This window comes from Syngnathoides biaculeatus, chromosome 10 (genome assembly GCF_019802595.1).
Source record: "Syngnathoides biaculeatus isolate LvHL_M chromosome 10, ASM1980259v1, whole genome shotgun sequence".
NCBI classification, from domain to species: Eukaryota; Metazoa; Chordata; class Actinopteri; order Syngnathiformes; family Syngnathidae; genus Syngnathoides; species Syngnathoides biaculeatus.
The window spans coordinates 1,358,134-1,379,426 of record NC_084649.1 but is presented as its reverse complement, the minus strand read 5'-3'; the positions used below and the strand labels follow the sequence as shown (position 1 = coordinate 1,379,426).

At 47.6% G+C, this 21,293-nt stretch overlaps 1 protein-coding gene and 1 pseudogene across 12 annotated transcripts in view; one reads left to right on the top strand and one right to left on the bottom strand.

Annotated features, from left to right (window-relative positions):
* The window catches only part of LOC133507128 (solute carrier family 41 member 1-like), a 31,250-nt gene that overhangs the window by 6,242 nt on the left and 3,715 nt on the right, over positions 1 to 21,293 (top strand). For 4 of the 12 annotated variants that reach the window (XM_061831854.1, XM_061831855.1, XM_061831852.1 and 1 more), the window contains 8 exons: positions 5,807 to 5,914; positions 6,918 to 6,989; positions 8,160 to 8,304; positions 8,398 to 8,544; positions 8,626 to 8,770; positions 8,843 to 8,922; positions 19,030 to 19,164; positions 19,302 to 19,450. In XM_061831854.1, coding sequence (XP_061687838.1) covers positions 5,807 to 5,914; positions 6,918 to 6,989; positions 8,160 to 8,304; positions 8,398 to 8,544; positions 8,626 to 8,770; positions 8,843 to 8,922; positions 19,030 to 19,164; positions 19,302 to 19,450 — 981 coding nt within the window. Of the gene's footprint in view, positions 1 to 153; positions 3,456 to 3,888; positions 5,203 to 5,806; positions 5,915 to 6,917; positions 6,990 to 8,159; positions 8,305 to 8,397; positions 8,545 to 8,625; positions 8,771 to 8,842; positions 8,923 to 19,029; positions 19,165 to 19,301; positions 19,451 to 21,293 lie in introns of those variants that run through there. The other 8 variants (XM_061831858.1, XM_061831857.1, XM_061831864.1 and 5 more) reach the window with 7 other exon arrangements.
* LOC133508212 (5S ribosomal RNA) lies at positions 13,024 to 13,142 on the bottom strand (annotated as a pseudogene).

The window sequence follows — 21,293 nt, the reverse complement described above, 5'->3', positions numbered from 1 at the left end:
TTGGCCTCACAATTCTGAGATCCTGGCTTCATTCCTGGACCCACTTGTGTGGAGTTTGCATGTTTTGCGTGGGTTTTCTCCGGACACTCCGGTTTCCTCCCACATCACAAAAACATGGAACATTAATTGGACACTCTAAATTACCTAGATGTTATTGTGAGTGTGACTGTTGTTTGTCTCCATCTGCCCTACAATTGGCTGGGAACCAGTTCAGGGTGTACCCCACCTCCTGCCCGTTGAAAGCTGGAATAGGCTCCAGCACTCCCCGCGACACTCATGACGATAAGCGGCAAAGAAAATGGATGGATGGATGGGTGCCTTATGCATGAAAACTAACACACGTTCATCTTAGTGTCTTCAGAGTTCATTTGGCAGGTCCATCAATCCATCCATCTTCTACCACTTTTTTGGGTCGGATCGCAGGGGCAGGAGGGTTAGCAGGGATGCCCAGAAATTCTTTTTACCCAGCCACTTCGCTCCATAGGGATCCCGACGTGTCCCCAGGCAAACGGAGAGACATAGAGTCTCCAGCGTGTCCTGGGTCGTTCCCACGGTCGCTTTCCAGTGAGACGTGCCCAGAACACTTCACCAGGGAGTCACCTGGGAAGCATCTAGATCAGATGCCCCAGCCACCTCATCTGGCTCTGGAGATGACAGACCACTCTTTTCCGACTGAGGATCACGGTCTCAGATTTGGAGTTGCTGATTCACATCCCAGCCGCTGCACACTCGCCTACGAACCGCTTCAGTGAGCGTTGGAGATCGTGGATTGATGAAGCCAACAGAACCACATCATTGGCAAAGAGCAGAGATGCAATGCTGAGGCAACCAAACCAGACACCCTCTACGCCTCAGCTGCAACTCGTGATTCTGTCCATAAAACAACAACATTGGTGACAAAGGGCAGCCTTGGTGAAGTCCAACACTCACTGGAAACGAGTTTGACTTAGTGCCGCCAATGGAGACCAAACTTTGACACCGATCATACAGGGACTGAACAGCCCGCATCAGGGGGTTTGTTACCCTATATTGCCGAAGAACACGGACTCTGCTTCCTCATGGGAAAGCGTGTCCAGTGGAATTGAGGAGGTTTTTGAAGTATTCTCCCTACCGACTCACAACATCCTGATTTCATGTCAGTAGTGCCCTATCCTCACTATACAGTGTTGATGGTGCACTGCTTCCCTCTCCAGAGATGCCGGACAGTGGACCAGAATTTCCTCAAAGCCATCTTGAAGACATTCTCCATGCCCTCACCTAACTCCTCTTACGCCCAGGTTTTTGCCTCAGTGTCCACCAAAGCTCCATTCCGTCTGGGAAGCCGGCACCTACCAGCTGCTTCGGGAGTCCCACAGGCCAAAAATCCACCATACGACTCCTTCTTCAGCTTGACGGGATCCCTCTCTGTTGGTGTCCTCCAACGTGTTCGGGGGTTGCGGCTACGACAAACACTGACCATCTTACGGCCACACCTCCAGTTGGCCACCTCACCAATGGAGGCGCTGAACATCGTCCACTTGGACTCAATGTCCCCCGCCTCTTCAGACAGGGGAATTTGCCAGCTGTGCCCAGCAGACCCTCACAATACCATTGGGCCTTCAACGTCTGACTGGCATCTTTCCCCACCAACTCACCATCAGGTGTTGATCAGTTGACAGCTCCGCCCCTCTCTTCACCCAATTCTCCAAGACATGCGGCCACATGTCCGATGACATGACCACAAAGTCGATCATTGAATTGCGACCTCGGGTGTCCTGGTTCCAAGTGTACATGTGGACACCCTTATGCTTGAACATGATGTTTGTTATGGACAATCCACGAAGAGCACAGAAGTCATGTAACAGAACACCAATGGGGTTCTGATCAGGGGGGCTGTTGCTCCTAATCACACCCTTCCAGGTCTCACTGTCATTGCCCAAATGGGCATTAAAGTCCCCCGCAGAATGATGGACTCCCAAGAGGGTGGGTTCTCTGAACTGTTGTTTGGTGCATAGGCACAAACACCAGTCAGAACCCATTCCCCCAACAGAAGGTGGAGGGAGGCTAGCCTCTCATCCACCAGGGTGAACCCAAATGTACAGGCGCTGAGCCGGGGGTCAATAAGTATGCCCATACTTGCTCGGCCCCTCTCAACATGGAAAACTCTAGAGTGGAACAGAGTCCAACCACTCTCATGAGGACTGGTACCAAAGCCCAAGCGGTGCATGGAGCCGAGTCAGACTATATCTAGTCCGAACTTTTCCACTGCATACGCCAGCACGGGCTATTTCCCTGCCAGAGAGGTGACATTCCATATCCCTAGGGCTACTTTCTGTAGCCAGGGATCGGCTCACCGCTACTGCTCAGCTCACACTCCAAGTGACCCCAATGGTCCCTCTCACAGGTGGTGAGGGGAAGGGGGACCCATGTTACACTTCTGGGCTGTTTCCGCCTGAGCCCATGTGTGAATGGCCGGCCACCAGGTCTGACTCAAGAGGGGTCCCAGTGACCTGCATCCAGGCAAGGGAAACCTGGATCTATTTCTCTATACCATAATTGGGGTCTTTTGGTAATGCTTTATCTGGTCCCTCATATAGAACCTGTTTGGCATGGGTGACCCTACCAGGGGTGTGAAGCCCCAGAGAACTTAGTACCTAGGATCATCAGGACTCCACCACGATAAAGTGATGGGTCAAGGAGGGGTCATTTAGCATTTCTTTAGTGCTATTAAGATTGTCAAATGACAAGTGTGTCTTCTTCTTTTTCTTTCGGCCTATCCCATTAGGGGTCGCCACAGCGTGTCATATTTTTCCATTTAAGCCTATCTTGTGCATCCTCCTCTCTAACACCCACTGTCCTCATGTCCTCCCTCACAACATCCATCAACTTGTAATGAGTGTCATTAGTAGTAAGGATCATTTATGCACTTGTATCTGCAACATTTCAAGGACAACACATTAATTGTGCAACCCACATGAGTTTTAATAAGATCCTTGTCTTTACTGTTATAAAAATAAGTATATTTTGGTGCGCCACCACCATTAGCTATGACAATAATGATTGCCTTTCCAGAAATTTTAAGTCTTCAATAACGTTTTGAAAATAAGATTTCAAGCATGGCTGTTTCAGCATGGGAGATGTTTACCCATATAAAACCAAAGCGGCATAAAAAAAATCAGCAAAATTTGATTTTGAAGTACCTCTATCTTTTTTGAGCAAATTACCCAGATTCCCACTTCCTACTCATTCTTTACTTTGTGGAAAACGAATATGGTTCAAGTACATCTATTTCATCATCTGAAACAAAGCATGTTAAAAATCCTTGTCATGAAAAACAAATTCATCAGGAAAGCTGCTGGGTTGCAGCAAACTTAACATCTGTCTATTTGTTCTTGTAGCTGTCTGACTTGTCTCTTTGACATGCCAAGATTTGATTTGTGAGCTTCAGCTGTTTGGCTGTCGCAGTGACCTTGCAGGTGACCATGCTCCGTACAAACAAAATAACTACACAGCTACTCAGGCAAATATACACTTTGACACAATTGACAGTCTACAATCTTATATAAATGTACATTGCAAAATTGATAAAGAGAGAGAGGCAAATAAAGATGGGGGATCCAATCAATATTCTAAATTATGTTTAATTTAATTGCCAAATCTTCATTTTCTATGCCGTTCACTCCTGTTGTATAATACAGTTTAACAGTTTATGCAACTGTACTTTTCTGTTGCAGCATCATTATTCAAAATACTGTAGTTAGAAGTCATAAGGGGGAGCTGGAGAGAGCAAAGAACAGCTCAAAGTAATTTCCCATGTCCCAAAGTCACATTTTAGCTGTCTGTGTGTGTGTGTGTGTGTGTGTGTGTGTGTGTGTGTGTGTGTGTGTGTGGTGTGTGTGTGTGTGTGTGTGTGTGTGTGTGTGTGTGTGTGAAAGATGTGTGCGATGTCATTCCTGCAGTTCTTTAGTGGTCTTCACACTTTTTTTTTTTTTACAAGGCCAATAAATCTTATAAAAAGTCATTACATTTTCAAGGATTTTTTTTAATACATTTGCAAGAGCACATTGAATATCCCCGGTAAACATGAGCTATGCAGGGCAGAATGTTCCTTCCAACCTTCAGGACGTGTGCTGCCCTCGTCAAACAGGGTGCACAGGAGAATTTTCAGGCACCAGCAGCACGTGTCAGTGACAGGTACTGCACTTGATGCGTTGCCCACCAAGGGCATCAAAGAGCAGAGGAAGGAGGAGCTATGCAAAAAGTCAGGAAAGGACAGTACACGCAGCAGCATCTTCTAAACACATTTGACAGGAAGAGGAATGCTGATGCCGGTCTGGTCATTGTCACCGTACAATCTGCAGTCTTGCTCCTCTTTCTTTTTCCTTCATTATGCAAGCACCGTTGTGACTCGCCTCATCATCTTGATTCAGACGGAAATTCTGAGATTGACACTGACGAGGCTCTGACCCTCACATCACTCTCCTCTAAGCATTATTCACAATGATTTGCTGCCAGTAACAGACATCCTGACATTGCACTGATGAAACTGAAGAAGGTGCTTCAGCTTACCCAAGAGAGGGAGCTGTGGACGGACACAGAGGGGAAGGAAAACATGAGGACTGAGAAGAAACACCTGGCCTTCTGGATGTCCTTGTCCCACTGGACCTGTACCCTTTTTAGGCCCCGTGAGAGACCTGGCTTCCGGCGCTCGGCCTCAGCTGCCCGGCTACTCAAAAGTGAAGCATGAGGACTGTGAGTATGTATGCGTGCGAGTGCGTGCGTGTGTTGTGTATTTGTGTGTGCGTGCGCACACGTGTCCTCCACCATTTGCAAAAGTGACAAGAGGTTACCGGTGGAGGTGATTCACCCATGTGTGACCAGAACTCTGACATCAACAAAGTTTTACACTATGTGAAGGAAAACTTAATCCAGTCCGGCAAAGTGGCGACGGATATTTGACGACAGCAATCATTTGTTTCATAACCCAAGAGAAAGGTTTGAGCAAAAAGGAAGTTAACAGGGAGAGGACATGGTGGTGAGCCATCTGGCACTGGAACTGTGTTTCCAGGGGAAGAAGCTGAGGGCTTCACCTGCAAACTGACCCGCTCAGCTCAGGGCTTCTTTTCAGAGAGCTCCGAGATCGCCGTAGCCCAGGTGTCTGGCGCCTTACGTGGACGTGGTGGCACCCGGGATAGTCGTGGAAGCAGTGCAAGTATGGAAAAGGTGCTCCAAGCGAGAGGCTTTGTGTTCAACTTTGTGGTGGTCTATTTTTTTTTTTCCACTCAACAACTCTTCAGTGTGGTGAGGAATCAGAGAATGGAGACTGCTTTTTACAATTAATCATTGATTGCAAAGAGTAAGCAAACACAAAGAAGTTCTTGTCTTTAGCCTCCTTAATGACGTACTTATACTACCTCTTGAATATAATCAGAATTTCATATACCTCCACATGTTTAGTTTTGTTGCATTGAATGAAAGTAGAAAGAAAAAGAAAGAAATTATTTGATGTTTGCTGCCAGACTCTTTCAGTAACCAAAATCATTTGCATTGTAATATAAAACTTGAAACAAACATAAGGTAACCATTTTCGCATACTTTAATGTTTGTTGAGAAAAAAAATGCACAGACTTGTCATTCTGCTATTAGCGAATAAAGATTTCCAGGCTGCTCAACCAATATTACAGTCACTAATGAACATGATCCAAGGTCACCTTGGTAATGCCAAAGTCTTCTTTTTTCTTGTATGATATAAGCATTAAAATTGTAACCCAGTCATTATAAGGCAATAGAACAACACATGATCTCTATTTTTGTGGTGTTTTTCCAGCACTGGGAGGTGTTTCAAGAGATCTCTGAGGTTTTCATTTTGGTTCCAGCCCTGGTGGGACTGAAGGGGAATTTGGAGATGACATTGGCATCCAGACTGTCAACAGCAGTGAGTGGAAACACACTTTCACACATAGAGACAATCCCACAGTCAACAAAATACAAATCTTTTTTTCTTTTTCGACATAGTAGTCAACAGCCTTGGTTGGGTGAACTGCAATAAATTAAAATAATGTTTATACCGGTTAGTGAATGTCAATGCCTTAAACCTTGATTGTGTATGTCGGATGGAGCAATGGTTTACAAAAATGTCAAAATCAGGATGCATTTATGAAACATGTGTTTGTTTGGGGAAGACTAATAATTCAAAGAATTGAAAAAAAAAAAAAATATATACACACACACACACACACACACACACACACACACACGTTATAGCCACCACGGTGGTGCAGCTGGAAAGCGTTGGCCTCACAATTCTGAGGACCCGGGTTCACTCCCGGCTCTGCCTGTGTAGAGTTTGCATGTTCTCCCTGTGCTTGCGTGGTTTTTCTCCGGTTTCCTCCCACATTTCAAAAACATGCACCATTAATTGGACACTCTAAATTGTCCCTAGGTGTGATTTTGAGTGCGGCTGTTGTCTGTCTCTATGTGCCCTGCGATTGGCTGGCAACCAGTTCAGGGTGTACCCCGCCTCCTGCCCGATGATAGCTGGGATAGGCTCCAGCACTCCCACGACCCCTGTGAGGATAAGCGGCTAAGAAGATGGATGGATATTTACTTTATATACCATACAGTCGAGATGTATACTGTGTACTCTACAATCAAGACAACAAAAGCATTTGAACATTTGTGTATACTGCATAAGCTAAGGTGGCACGGTGGAACAGCTGGCCTTGGCCTCATTGTTCTGAGGACTGGGGTTCAAATCCTGGCCCCACCTTTGTGCCGTTTGGATGTTCTCCCCTTGCCTGGGTGGGGATTCTTTGGGCACTCCGGTTTCTTCCCACATCCCAAAAACAAAACTTTCATGAGCAGTGCAGAGAGCAGTTGAAAATTGGAATATTTCTCCAACGGCACTTTGATGCAAGCCCCTCCCGTCCCATCCACAGGCCAACACTGGGCAGCTGGAGGAGCCTCAGCAGCGGAGGAGGACACTTTGCAGTAATTTAGCTCTCATCCAGGTGAAACACACATCTCATATCATTAACCCATCATTATATACCACTTATCCTCAGTAGCATCGTATGTCATATTGGCGCCCATCACAACTGACTTTGGGCAAGCGGTGGGGACACCCTGGACAGACCACCAGTCAATCACGGGGCACACATAGACAAGCAGTCACATTCACATTTATCCGTCAATTTACTGTACTGCTTATCCTCACAGGGGTTCCAGGCGTGCTGGAGCCTATCCCAGCTGTTTTATGGCGAGAGGCGGGATATACACTGAACTGGTCGCCAGCCAATCGTTGCCTCACATTTATGGGGAATTTAATCATCAATTAACCTAACAACCATGTTCTTTTGGAATGTGAGAGAAAGAAGCGTAGGTTCGGTTCCCTCTCAGTTATGGCGTGAATGTGAGTGTGATTGGCTGTCCGTTGCTACATGTGCTCTGCAGCTTACAGGTGACTAGTCCTGTTTGCAGGCCATCTTTGGTCCAAAACCAGCTGGGATACCTTCCAGCACTACACAGCCCCTAATAGGATAAGTGCTATTGAGAATGACTTCATGCAAATCTGATGAAAATTGCTTGACAATAGGTAGAATGAGGTAGCATGGTGGAAAGATGTAAAGCATTGGCCTCACAGTTCTGAGGACCCAAGTTCAATGCCGGCCCTGCCTGTGGAGTTTGCATGTTCTCCCCATGCCTGTATGGGTTTTCTCCAGGCACTACGGTTTAGTACCACATCCCAAAAACATACAACATTAATTAGACTCTCTAAATTGCCCCTAGGTGTGATTGTGAGTGCGACTGTTGTCTGTCTCCATGCGAATAGCTGGCAACCAGTTCAGGGTGTACCCAGCCTCCTGCCCGATGACAGCTGGAATTGGGTCCAGCAGTCCCGCAACCCTCGTGACGATAAGCGGCTCAGAAAATGGATGGACAGATGGATGGTAGAATGAGCTCGTAAAACAACAAAAAGTTAAATTGGACAAAGTAAAATCAAAGCAGTGTGAAATAAATAAGAATCAAAGATGAATGTAAATTCATTCTGAAAAGGACAAATGAGTGAGCACCATTAAATTTTTTTCTATTTCTATAATTGTAGAAGTAATAAGTGATGGATGGGGTGGTAAAAAGAATACTGATAACATGACATATATGTAAGAAGTATTTCCATGAAGGTCCAGGCCACAGTTGTCGGCTTCCTGGCTGCGGTGGTGGCAGCGAGTCTCGGGGGTCTGACTAGAGGGAGAGTGGAACTTCTGCATGCTGCCATCCTGTGTGCCAGCAGCATCATCACCACATTTATTGCTGCACTGTCTCTCGGTCAGAGAAAATACACAACATACAGAGGATGTAGACTCATGGAATAAGTCAAAATAATAAAAGAAAAATAACAGTGTGGTTATCATCTTCCAGGCCTTGTGATGGTGGCAGTGATTATTGGCTCCAGGAGAGTGGGCATCAACCCCGATAACATCGCCACGCCCATCGCTGCCAGTCTGGGTGACATCATCACTCTATCTTTGCTTGCTGTGGTCAGCACCTTCTTTCTTTGCTACAGAGGTGGGCGTGCGATTAGGATTGTGGCAAACTTGAAATCCATGAGATGGATGAATGAATCGTTTTCACTCTAACCATGTCCAGACAGGTGGTACCTGCCTGTTGCGGTGTGTGCCTTTTTCTTGCTTCTTGTGCCAGTGTGGGTCCTCATCGCCTGCCAGTCTCCACCAATTGGAGAAGTCCTGAGGTCAGGCTGGCAGCCAGTTATTTTTGCCATGTCCATCAGCAGGTGATTTGCTGGTTTTGCATTCTCTCTTCTCAAACAAGATCAAGTAATGTGTTTGACTGGGGTTGTTTACAGTATCGGTGGTCTGATTCTGGATAAAACAGTGAGCAATCCAAACTTTGAGGGGATGGCAGTGTTCACACCAGTAATCAATGGTGAGTGGAATAAGAGCATTTCCTGTTAACACACTGAACTCCATGGATTTCTGATTGACACTTTTTAAAAAACATCCTAAAATATTCCAATTCAGATTGAAAAAAAAAGAACAAAAACATGTTCAAACAAGAACATTGGATTAAAATCCGTATCATAGCTATATCTGTATCATGTATGCTTTCTTCTTAAGCCCTTATCAGAATATTTCCCCAATAATCAATGTAAAACTGCAATTCTAATTAAATAAAAGCTGATAAAGTGGAATGTATACCAGCTAGAGATTGGAAACTGGTTCTCTATGAGAGTTGGTGTTCAGTAATTCCACTGCTCGGAATAATTTTTTTTGCTTGCCTCATGATTCCACTAACAATGACTATTTCATCATTAGTCAAGTGATGACATTAGATGCAAGAAGTTTGCTGGTTCTGAACTTTTTCAACATGGTTTAAATATCATACCATGATAGAAAACATGCATATGGTTTCCACCCCCCCCATTTTTTTTTTATTTTAGTTTTTACCTTTTTATGGGGGGAACTAACCCCCCAAAGCACTCGTTGATCGTTTGTCCCACCTTAGTCAACAATTTTGGGAGAAAAAAAGAAACATTTCAATGCAATTATAATGGCAATCAGTTGTCTGCAGATTTTCACTATTTGGCATCTGTGAATTTGGGGGTCCACTGTAAATTGTTATTTTGATGTGGCAGTGGCCTTTCTGTCACCACAGGTGGGCAGAGTATCTGAAAAATCTACTTAAATAAGAGTTTAGAATAATTTGACACAATTAAAAATAAAAAGTAGTTATCCAAATATTTACTTGAGTAATGTCATGAACCAACGTTGCCGGGCTGGACCCAAATGCAGGACTCCGAGACGAGGGCATGATGTTCAGCGTAGTTTTCATCAAAGCTGAGCTCATACACAGTGTAAGCAGTCTGAGAAGACAGAGACACAACAACGCTAGACTATAAGCAAAATCCAAAAACATGACGCTAGGTCTGATGACTAGGAATAAAACTTGGAAACATGAACTAAGACGGGACTAAACTGTGGTGGCACAGAATTGCTGTGACGAGGATAGCTCACACTACACTTCCTTTTGGTGGTGGAGATTCCTGCTGGCAGTGAACGCAACTCACTAACTCAAGGCAATGAACTGGCAAATGCCAGTGACAAAACTACAACTTAAATACTAATCATATTGCCTCATGCGAAACAGCTGTGACCATTGACAGGTGTCAGAGATGAGACCGCCCAAAGCGGTGGCCAGGCCACGCCTCTCTTGGCCGTGGTCCATTCTTGCTCATGACAGAGCCCCAGACCCCTTAAGGCGCGGTTCCCACAAGCAACAAAACCAAAAAACAAAACAAAAAACATAACCAGGGGAGGGTGGAATGAGCCCCAGGAGAGGGCACAAACCCCCCAACCCCAGTCTGTCTGGTGGCCGTCCAGGCCATCCAAAGTGAGGCATCCGGCCGAGCAGATCAGGAGGTCGGCCAGGACGCCAAGCACCAGGGTCCCTATGGGGCGATTCGGGTGGACGTCCCCAAGGAGGAACCCAAAGGCGAAGCAGGAACCAGATGGGAGTCGGGGACGGCTCCGGACGAAGACTTCCCAGGATGTGGTCGAGAGGCGGCCGTGGATCGGTTGCTGCCGAGGCTAGGTCGGGAGGCGCCTGGGGATCGGTCGCTGCCGTGGCTAGGTCGGGAGGTGGCCGGGGATCCGTCGCCCTTGAAGCGTGGTCTTCAGGAGGCCGAGGATCGATCGCCCTCGAAGCTGGAGAGGGAGGCGGCCGCTGTCAAGACAGGGGCACGAGGAGGGCGGGTGCCGGTCATCATCGAGACAGGAGCGTAGCATCTGGCAGCCGAGGATTGAGGGATGGAAGTGGATCGGCAGCGTCTTGGTCTCCGTTGAGACAGAAGTGGAAGGCGGCCGCAGGTCGGTCGTCATCGAGACATGAGCGTGAGCCGGCTGTTGTATACCTGCCGCCATCAAGACAGGAACGTGAGACAGTAGTATACCTGTCGCCGCCGAGACAGGAACGTAGGTGGCCGTGGACGGGTTGCCGCCGACACCTTTTATTAACTCATAGTTGTGCAAAGGATGCAGAGTATTATGGAATTTAGAGCAGTTAGAGCATCTGATAGAGCAATAGTCCAGTGCAAAGGGTGTCAAGACTTGTGTGAGTGTATGCAGTTGCAAGTCTAGTTGCGCAATAGTCTGGGGCTATGTTGATTGTGCAAATGTTGCAGATATTCCTGAGTCCATTGCAACTCAGGTATGAGAGGCTACCTTGTGTATGAAATGCGCAGTACAAATAAATTAGCTTTGCTTAGTATTTGTCAAAAACAGATGTGCAGATGGTTCAAAGAGGTCACATTACCACAATGAGTGCACAAATAATCTATAATATATATAAATGAATGGTCCAGCAGAATGTGACAACAAAGTCAAGGTAGAAAATTGGCAGGATTTTGCAGTTGACTTGTATGTTATCCGAGTTCGGATGCCATGCAAGTCCTCAAGGATGGTAGGGTGGTGCCAACAATCTGTTCAGCAGTTTTTTTGAGGATGGTGTTGATGTTTGTATCCCAAGTCAGGTCCTGTGAGACTCTAATTCCCAGGAATTTGAAGGTCTCAACGGTTGACACAAGTTGATCCACTGGTAGAAGGCAGGTGAGATGCTGAGCTGGACACTCTTGGAGAACAGGAGTCCGGGCATGACGGTGTTGAACACATATCTGAAGTCCATAAACAGGATACTCGCATAGGTTCCCACGCTGTCCAGGTGTTCAAGGATGAAGTGGAGACCCATGCTGACTGGATTATCTGCAGACCTGTTTGCTTGGTAAGCAAACTGGGGTGGGTCCAGCCAGGGACGTGTGATGCTCTTGAGGTGCTCCAACACAAGGCATTCAAAGGACTTCATGACCACTAATGTCAAGGCGACAGGCTTATAGTCATTCAGAGATTCTGGGGTTCTGTAGGGTTCTTGTGGTGGAGCGTGATGGTGATGATGGTGGCGCATTTGAAGCAGGATGGCACTTCCCAAAGTTGTCCCAAAGTGCTACTCAAGATTTCTTCGAAGACCGGAGAAAGTCGGTCTGCAAAGACTTTGTGGCAGGATGGGGACATAAAGTCCCGGCCCGCCCCTTGGTTAATCTTTTGTTGTTTGAAGATGCATCTCACATCCTGCTTGTGGATTATCAACAGAGAAGTCAGTGTCGTGACTGTGTGGAGTGAAAGTATCAATGGAGAATATAGACACCGAAAAGGATGAAAGAGGCAAATTCACGCGAGTACAATGGCTTCTAGCAGAAGAACTCTTAAAGCAGGCTGCAATGTCTGCTGAGTTGCATTACGTCTGTGCACTAGTTTTCATTGATAAGAAGCATATCCCACCACCTTTTGTTTTCCCCAACAGCTCTGCGATACGAGCCGCCCGGTGAATATGTAACCTGGGTAGGGCTATAGCTCCATCGGGAATGCGTTCACACAGCCACATCTTGGTGAAGCACAGGACAGCAGAATGTCCAAAGTCTTCGCTGGTCCTTATCAAGAGATGAAGCTCATCTTATTTTGCTGGGAAGGGAGCATAGATTTGAGAGGAGAGTCGATGGGAGCGCCAATCTGTGTCCTCTCCTGTAAACTCACTGCTCCGGTGAGTAACTCGGGCAAAAAAAAACTCCATGACTTAGCGAGAGTTGTTGAAAAAAAGACAGGGGAAGACACTCTTATCTTCTTCAAGTCTGCCCTTGAGTACTTGAGTCCAGAGATAACTGAAACAGACAAAAACGTAGACAATACTAAAGACCACATGGGTAGGTGGCATCTTGGGTAAAGCTAAGAGTAAGAGTTAGAAAGTATTCAATGATAAAACTACACAAGTAATGAGTGACGTGAGTAACTTCTAATTGTTTTTTAAAGCACAGCAGGAACAGCAATTATAAGCAGCAATAATAAGGTAAATCTCTTTCAGCTTGTCCTGTTGAGGGTCGCCACAGCGTAACATCTCAGATGAACGCTCATATTTATTTGCCACAGTTTTTTGCCGGATGCCCCTCCTGACGCAACCCCTCTGCATTTAGCTGGGGAGAGAAGCTTACAGCACCTGGGATTCCCAGACGGTCTCCCATCCAAGTACAAACCAGGGCCAAACCACCTTAGCTTCCGAGATCTGACGAGATCGGGTATTCTCAGGGTAGCATGGCCGTAAGCAATAATAATAATAATAATAACATAATAATAATAATGATAATTTGCAGCATGGTAGGGCAACTGGTTAGAATGTTGGCCTCCCAGTTCTGTGGGCTGGGGTTCAAATCCCCCTGTGTGGAGTTTGCATGTTCTCCCCGTGCCTGCATGCGTTTTCTCTGATCATTCCGATTTCCTCCCACATTCCAAAAAATATTAAATGAGGCCTCCAAAGGTGTGATTGTGAGTGCGACTGTTGTCTGTCTCTGTGTGCCCTGCAATTGGCTGGCAACCAGTTCAGGGTGCACAGGGTAACCAGTCAGACTCAATGTCTCCTGACTGCCCCGGAACATTAGCAAACATCTTTTGGAGGTAGGAATTGAAATGACTTCTGACAAGGGAATCTGCCAGCCGTTCAGCAGACTCTCACAATACGTTTTGGCCTGTCATGGCGGACTGGCTTCTTCCCCCACCATCGGTGCCCACTCACCACCAGGTGGTGATCAGTTGAGAGTTCTGCCCCTCTCGTCATCCAAGTGTCCAAGACATACAGACACAAGTCCGATAAAATGACCACAAAGTCGATCATCAAACTGCGACCTCAGGTGCACACGTAGACACCCTTATGCCTGAACATGGTGTTTGTTATGGACAATCCGTGATGAGCACAGAAGTCCAGTTACAGAACACCACTTGGGTTCTGATCGGTGGGGCTGTTCTTCTGAACCATGCCCTTCCAGGTTTTTACTGTCATTGCCCACGTGGGCATTGAAATCCCCCAGCAGAATGATGGAGTCTCCAGAGATAGCGCTCTCCAGCACTCCCTCTAAGGACAATAATAAGTAATCGGGAACGTACCAACGAACCTGGGAGCAAGTTTGCGGGATTCCGTCTGCAGCGGGAGATCTTTGGTGGAGAGCCACACTCGCTGTCCCACCCTGAGTTCTGGTGCGACCCTCCTCTTGCGGTCCACTGCGGACTTGTACACGCTGCCCATGTGCAGCAGCGTCCTCCGAGCTGCCTCCCAGGTCCATTTGCAGCATTGTACCACCGCCAGAGCCGACGGCACCGCGGAGTCTGTGGCCAGTGTAGGAAACAGAGAGGGAGGATAGCCATGCACGACGTGGAGTGGAGCCATACCTGTTGAAGCGGAGGGTAGAGAATTATGGGCGTACTCTACCCATTTGAGGTGCTGGCTCCATGTACTCTGGTCCCTGGATGCCAAGCATCGAAGTCCGGTTTCCAACTCATGATTTACCCTCTCCATCTGGCCGTTAGACTCTGGGTGATGGCCCGATGTCAGACTAGCCGAAGCGCCGATGAGGGTGCAGAATTCCTTCCAGAAGCGGGCGCTGAATTGCAGACCTCTGTCTGAAACGATATCCCGTGGAATCCCGTGGTAGCGGACGACCTCGTCTAACACCAGCTGAGCTTGGCCGACGGGATCTTCGGAAGCGGCACGAAGTGGACCATCTTAGAGAACCGGTCCACTACAGACAGCACCACTGTGTTCCCTTGGGAGGGCGGTAGGCCGGTGAGGAAGTCCAGTGCGATGTGTGACCATGGGCGAAAGGGGATGGACAGAGGTCGCAACTCTCCAATAGGTCGTAAGCGGGAAGTCTTTGTTCGACCACTGAACGCATTTTTGCCATACCCGGGTGGCAGACCGTTTTGTTGGTATGGACCCAGTCGATGACGTCTCTCCGCAGTGATGGAATGACTAAAAGGCGATCAGACGGACAATCCACGAGTGGAGGCGTCTCTCCCAGGGCCTCCTTCATCCGCGACTCGACCGCCCAGGTGAAGCCGGACACGAACCACGCCTCTGGCAGGATAGGAGCAGCCACTGATTCCGTGCGCTCCCCCTCGTGGATCCTTGAGAGGGCGTCCGGCTTGCCGTTCTTGGAGCCTAGGCGGAAAGACAGAGTAAAGTGGAAGCGGGTGAAGAATAGGGCCCACCTGGCTTGGCGGGCGTTCAGCCACTCTTCCATTGCCGTCTTGACCGCCAGCAGCTCGCGATCTCTTACGTCGTAGTTCCTCTCTGCCGGGGTCAGCTTCCTTGACAGGAATGCACACGGTTGGATCCTTCCATCCTTGGGACTCCTCTGGGACAAGATGGCTCCGATTCCCGAGTCTGATGCGTCTACCTCCACCGCGAACTGGTGATCTGGGTCCGGAACAATGAGGATGGGCACAGCGGTGAAACTTGCCTTAAGCTTGTCGAAGGCCTCCTGGCATGTCCTGGACCACTAGAAGACGTTGTGTGGGGAGGTGAGAGCGTGCAGAGGGGCGGCCACGGAGCTGAAGTTCCGTATGAACTTCCTGTAGAAATTTGTGAAGCCTATGAGCCTCTGCACGTCCTTCCTGCTGGCAGGGGTAGGACACCGAAGCACTGCGTCAACCTTCCCGGGATCCATACATATCTCTCCCTCTGCCTGGATGAAGCCCAGGAAGGACACGGACGCTCGGTGGAACTTTTTCCATTTTTACGAACAGCTGGTGCTGCAACAGACGCCGGAGCACTTCTCTGACCTGTCGGATGTGGGAAGTCAGGTCTGATGAAAAGATTAGGATGTCGTCGAGATACACAAATATGTTCTTCTTCAGAAAGTCCTGAAGTACGTCATTAATGAAGTTTTGAAAGACGGCCGGGCCATTTGTCAGTCCAAAAGGCATCACAAGATACTCGTAATGTCCCATGGGAGTGTTGAATGCCGTCTTCCATTCGTCTCCTTCCCGGATCCGCACCAGATGGTAAGCGCTGCGCAAGTCCAGCTTGGTGAAGATCCGGGCTCCCTGAAGGAGTTGGAATGCCATAACGATCAGAGGCAGGGGATACCTGTTCTTGACTGTGATGTTGTTCAGTCCTCAGTAGTCGATGCAGGGTCGTAGTGTGGTGTCCTTCTTTTGATGAAGAAAAACCCTGCACCGGCTGGTGAGGACGAGGGGCGAATGAGTCCGGCTGCCAGCGACTCCTCGATGTAGTCCCTCATGGCCTGGTGCTCTGGTCGGGTGAATGAAAACAGTTTCCCTCTGGGAGGTGAGGTGCATCGAAGGAGTTCAATCGCGCAGTCGTATGGCCGATGCGGCGGGAGAGATTTTGCCTTAGATTCAGAGAAAACCTCCTTCAAATCGTGGTAGCAGGAGGGCACCGCGGTTAGTTCCGAAGCGGTACTCAGTTACAGGATTTGAATCTTTCCGTCCACTTGGGTGGTGAAGCACTGCTTGTGGAAATCCTCACCCCACGCCTTTATCTGACCCGTGACTCAATCAATGTGCGGATTTTGTTCTTTGAGCCATGGGCTCCCCAAGATTATGTCACTGCTGGTGAGTTAAAAATGTGAAAGCTAATGCGCTCTGTGTGAGGGTCCGGAAAGACCATACGCAGGGTTTGTGTGCAGTGTGTTACCCGGCATAGGAACTTGCCTTTGGCAGCGTAGGCATTACAAAGCCGCTGCGTGGGGAAGGTCGCAGACCACACGGGATTAATTATGTTAGCGTCGGTGGCGCAGACGCTCCTCCGCTGGACCGTCGAGACCCTCCAGCTGCATGGGTTCAGCTGTGGAGGGCAGCGTGGACGGGTGGGCAGCGGTCGGACTGGACACCTCTCTCTCCCCCTCGTTCATCGCATCTACTTGCCCCTGCATTACCAGTCGCTGGTTGACGTTGAGGGCCAACGCGATGAGCGCGTCCAGCAAAGGCGGGAGATCCATGGCGATGAGGAGACCACGGATTTGCGGAGAGAGTCCCTGGAAAAGGCCGTCGTGCAGGGTGTCCTCATTCCTTCGACACCCGGCGGCGGGGATCCGGAACTCGATGGCGTATTCCGAGACGCAACGACGACCCTGGCGAAGCGTCATGAGAGAAGCCGCATACTGGAACACTTGGGTGAGTGCGCAGACGAATGACGTCCAGGAACGACAAGTCTCTGCGTTGCGACTTCATTCTGCCGTGGCCCATGCCTCCGCCCTTCCCGTCATGTGGGAAATAACGAAGGCGATCCTGGAGCGGTCCGTAGGAAAGGCAGACGCCTGCAGTTCAAAATTGAGATCGCACTGGGCGAGGAAAGGCTTGACGTTCCCTGAGTCGCCCGAGAATCGCTCCGGTCGGTAGAGCGGGGTCACACAGGCACGGGGGAGCTCCGTGGCGGGCGGTGCGGGCGAAACCGGTAGTACAGGCGGAGTGGCCACTGTTGGCGTGGCAGCTGCGCTAGCCTGGGAGGCTAGCCACGGCTCCAGCCGGGCGCAGATCTCATGGAGCCACTGATTGGTTACCTGGAGAGCAGCCTCCTGCTCAACAGGCGTCTGCCCTGGACTTGCAGTGAGCGACGGATAGCTTCTGAGTTGGCTGGGTCCATGTTGTGGCCAGATCGTTCTGTCACGAACGGGGCTCGAGGGCGAACCCAAATGCACGACTCAAGAGACAAGCACGCAGTACAGAGGAAACCTTTATTCGGTCCAAGGTCAGGGATCAGGCAGACAGTCCAAACAAGCAGAGGTAATAGTAACGGCAGGCTTACTACAAGGGTGGTCAGGGGACACGCGTGGGTCGGTACACAGAAGGCAGAAGTCAGGCAAACGTGAGTGCGGGAACGAGGCATTAAAGGCAACGATCTGGCGGAGGACTAGTCGTCTTCTGGGTCCTATATGTACTGGGTGTAATCAGCCGGGACAAGGTGCAGGTGTGCGCCGATTAATTGGCTGTCCACGCCCAGCCTGGGCAGGAAGCCAGGAGCATGACGCTAGCTTCCTCCCACTTTCCTAGACCCTGAATCTTAGGTACATTGAAGATTCTGTATCCCCTGTAGGCGTGAAAATGAATAAAAATGGGTGTTTCCTTATAAAGTCCTTAACTTTAAGTTATTTTGAGATGACATTCAATTAAATGAATTTACTATTTAATGATACTACTACTGCTACTATCCACCCATCCATCCATCCATCCATCCATCCATCCATCCATTCATCCATTTTTTGAGCTGCTTATCCTCATGAGGGTTGTGGGACAGCTGGAGCCTATCCCAGCTGTTGTCTGGGAGGAGGCAGGGTAAACCCTGAACTGGTTGCCAGCCAATCACAGGCTACTACAACTACTAGTACTACTACTACCACTACTAGCAGGATGTCCTTTAGATTGAATAAAAAATTATTTGACCCAGAAAATGTAAATATTACAATGATGAAATGACTAACGTGCATCAGAGAAGCTTGTCGAAAAACAGTATACGTACAGTGTGACGTACAGAAACTCTAGCTTTTTCCATTCTGGATTGGTTTCACCAAAAATTATTATTTTAAATTATTTTAAAAAAGCAAAAAGAGGAGAAAATTAGATAGAATAAAGTTGTTTTTTTTTTCAAAAAAAGAAAAAATGAAATGTATCATGTTAAGCAGAGTAATAACCTTTCTTGCTTTTGTGAGCCCTCAAACTATAAAACAACAAAAACAGGACTGCGAATAGGCTTTTGAGAGGAAAATAATGCAGTTCTTTGTTCACTGATATGCAACTAAATGTACTAAGGCTGACTCCTTTCATGCCTTGAGTTGTACCGCAGTAGGTTTGTTTACATTCACTCACGCAATGAACTGAGTACAGGTAATCTTTTCTCACGAGCGTGACAAACTTTGTCTTGCCTTTGCCACATACTCTGTCAGTCGCCTAAAATTGTTCCATCTCCAATGACTTGGCATTTCTCCCCCACCTAATTAATATGACTATCTTCTTTTATAGGTTCAGTGCTTAATTTGTCCCAGAACACAATACAGTATTCTGATTCCTGATAGATGAGCCAATTAGTGCCAGTTAAATGTTAGATTGTTGCGGTTGCAACCATCTTGTCAGGACTTTGCTGCACCTCAACAATGCACTAGATGGCTAAAACTGATATCAGTACTTTTCCTTCTCGATGCAGGTGTTGGAGGAAATCTGGTAGCCATTCAGGCCAGCAGGATGTCTACCTACTTTCACTACTGGAGCCTTCCTGGAGCGCTCCCATTCAAAATTATCACAGAGTGTCCTGGACCCTATGCTACTTTCTGCTCTTCCGGTCAGTTAAAAAAAAAAAATCTAAAAAAAAAATTTGATAACCTGGGGTGGGGGGGGGTCTGTATTATCGTACTGTATTATATACCAAAACAGAATCATCAAATATACTTACTTAATTTTCCTTCTGAATCTCTTCAGACCCAAATTCCAAATCAGCAAGGGTCCTGATCATCCTTGTCGTCCCAGGTCAACTTGTTTTCCTATACATGATCCATCTTCTCCAGGCAGGGCACACAGCCATGACTGCTGTCTTCATCATTTGTTACCTGTCTTCTGCACTGCTTCAGGTAAAATCACATTTGCTTATTTAATATAATTCCGCATGGGGAACCAATTAGCTTTTCTGATGCTTTTAGCTAGAGTTACTGAAACCTGTTCACAATTTTTTCCATACTATAATGTGACTTCTTGATCAGCCTGACACAATCTGATGACACTGATTGTCCCTGCCCATTTTTCAAGCCGCTTATCCTCACAGGGCTCGCAGGAGTGCTGGAGCCTATCCCAGCTAACATTGGGCAAAAGGCGGACTACACCCTGAATTGGTTGCCAGTCAGTTGCACGGCACACATTGAATAAGAAAAAATATCCATCCATCTATTTTTTACCCACTTACCCTCACAAGGGTCCCGGGAGTGTTGGAGCCAATCCCAGCTGTCAACGGGCAGGAGGCAGGGTACCCCCTGAACTGGTTGGCAGCCAATCGCAGTGGACATGGAGACAGACAACAGTCGCACTCACAATCACACCCTGGGCCAATTTAGAGTGTTCAATTAATGTTGCATGTTTTTGGGATGTGGAAGGAAACCGGAGTACCTGAAGGAAACCCACGCAGGCACGGGGAGAACATGCTAACTCCACACAGGTGGGTCCGTGATTGAACCTGGGAGCTCAGAACTGTGAGGCTAATGCTTTACCAGCTGATCCATCGTGCTGCCCTAAGAAAAAAATATTTGAACAAAATATATAAAGTATGGATGGCACAGTGATGCATCTGATTAGAGCATTGGCCTCACAGTTCTGAGGACTGGGGTTCAAATCCCGGTCCCGCCTGTGTGGAGTTTGCATGTTCCACCACTGTCTGCGTGGGTTTTCTCTGGGTACTCCGGTTTCCTCCCACATCCCAAAACACATGCATTAATTTGGTATTCTAAATTGCTCCAAGACGTGATTGTGAGTGTGACTGTTAACTGTCTCTTTGTGCCCTGTGGTTGGCGGGCAACCAGTTCAGGGTTTAACCTGCCTCCTGCTCGATGATAGCTTGGATAGGCTGCAGCACTCCCACGACCTTTGTGAGGATAAGTGGCTTGGAAAAATGATGGATGGATATAAAATATCCAAAATATTTTGGAAAAACATTTTTAAAAGGTTGGGCTGCTTGTCAGCTGTTCAAATCCATACAGTCCATAATTGCTAACACAAAAGTGTAGAAAATCTTAGTTGTAAAGTTTGACAAATAGCTAAACTGAAAAAAAAAAAAAATACAGCCAAGGCCTTAAACGTCAAAGCCCACATGAATAAAAAGAGAAGGGGAAATATTTGACAGATGATCTTAGCAATACATCTCACTAGTTTATGGAATTACAGTGTCAGGTATTAGACATTAACTCAAAACTCATTGGGTGTCAGGAAAAAGGTTGTCATATTTGCGGAATTGGACTATAAATGGAAAAAACATCTGTCTATTGAATTAGACACAGTCACGCATCAAACAACACAACATCAGATGAAATATCCAGAGACGAAAGGCTTCAGGCAATCTGTGACATATGAACAGCTCTGGACTTGTTTATCTGCTTTCACAACATATGACTCCAAATGTAACGTGAAAATTTTGAAGCGGGGTAGTGTGTGTGTGTGGGCGGGGGGTCATTCAAAATGTCATCTCTAAAAACGGGGGCGCTGCAAAAAAACTTTGGGAACCACTGTCTGAAGAACATTTTGTCTGATGACCTGGTTTGGTTTCCTATGCCAGTGGTGCAATTCCATAGACATGAACTTTTTCCCTTTCCTGTCAACTGATGCCTTTTAAGATGATGTTTGATATTCGATGCCGCAACTCCGTAGACCTGACAGATCTGTCGCTAAGACCAATTGCTTTTTTCCTGCATATCTGACAGTTGTCTCTGA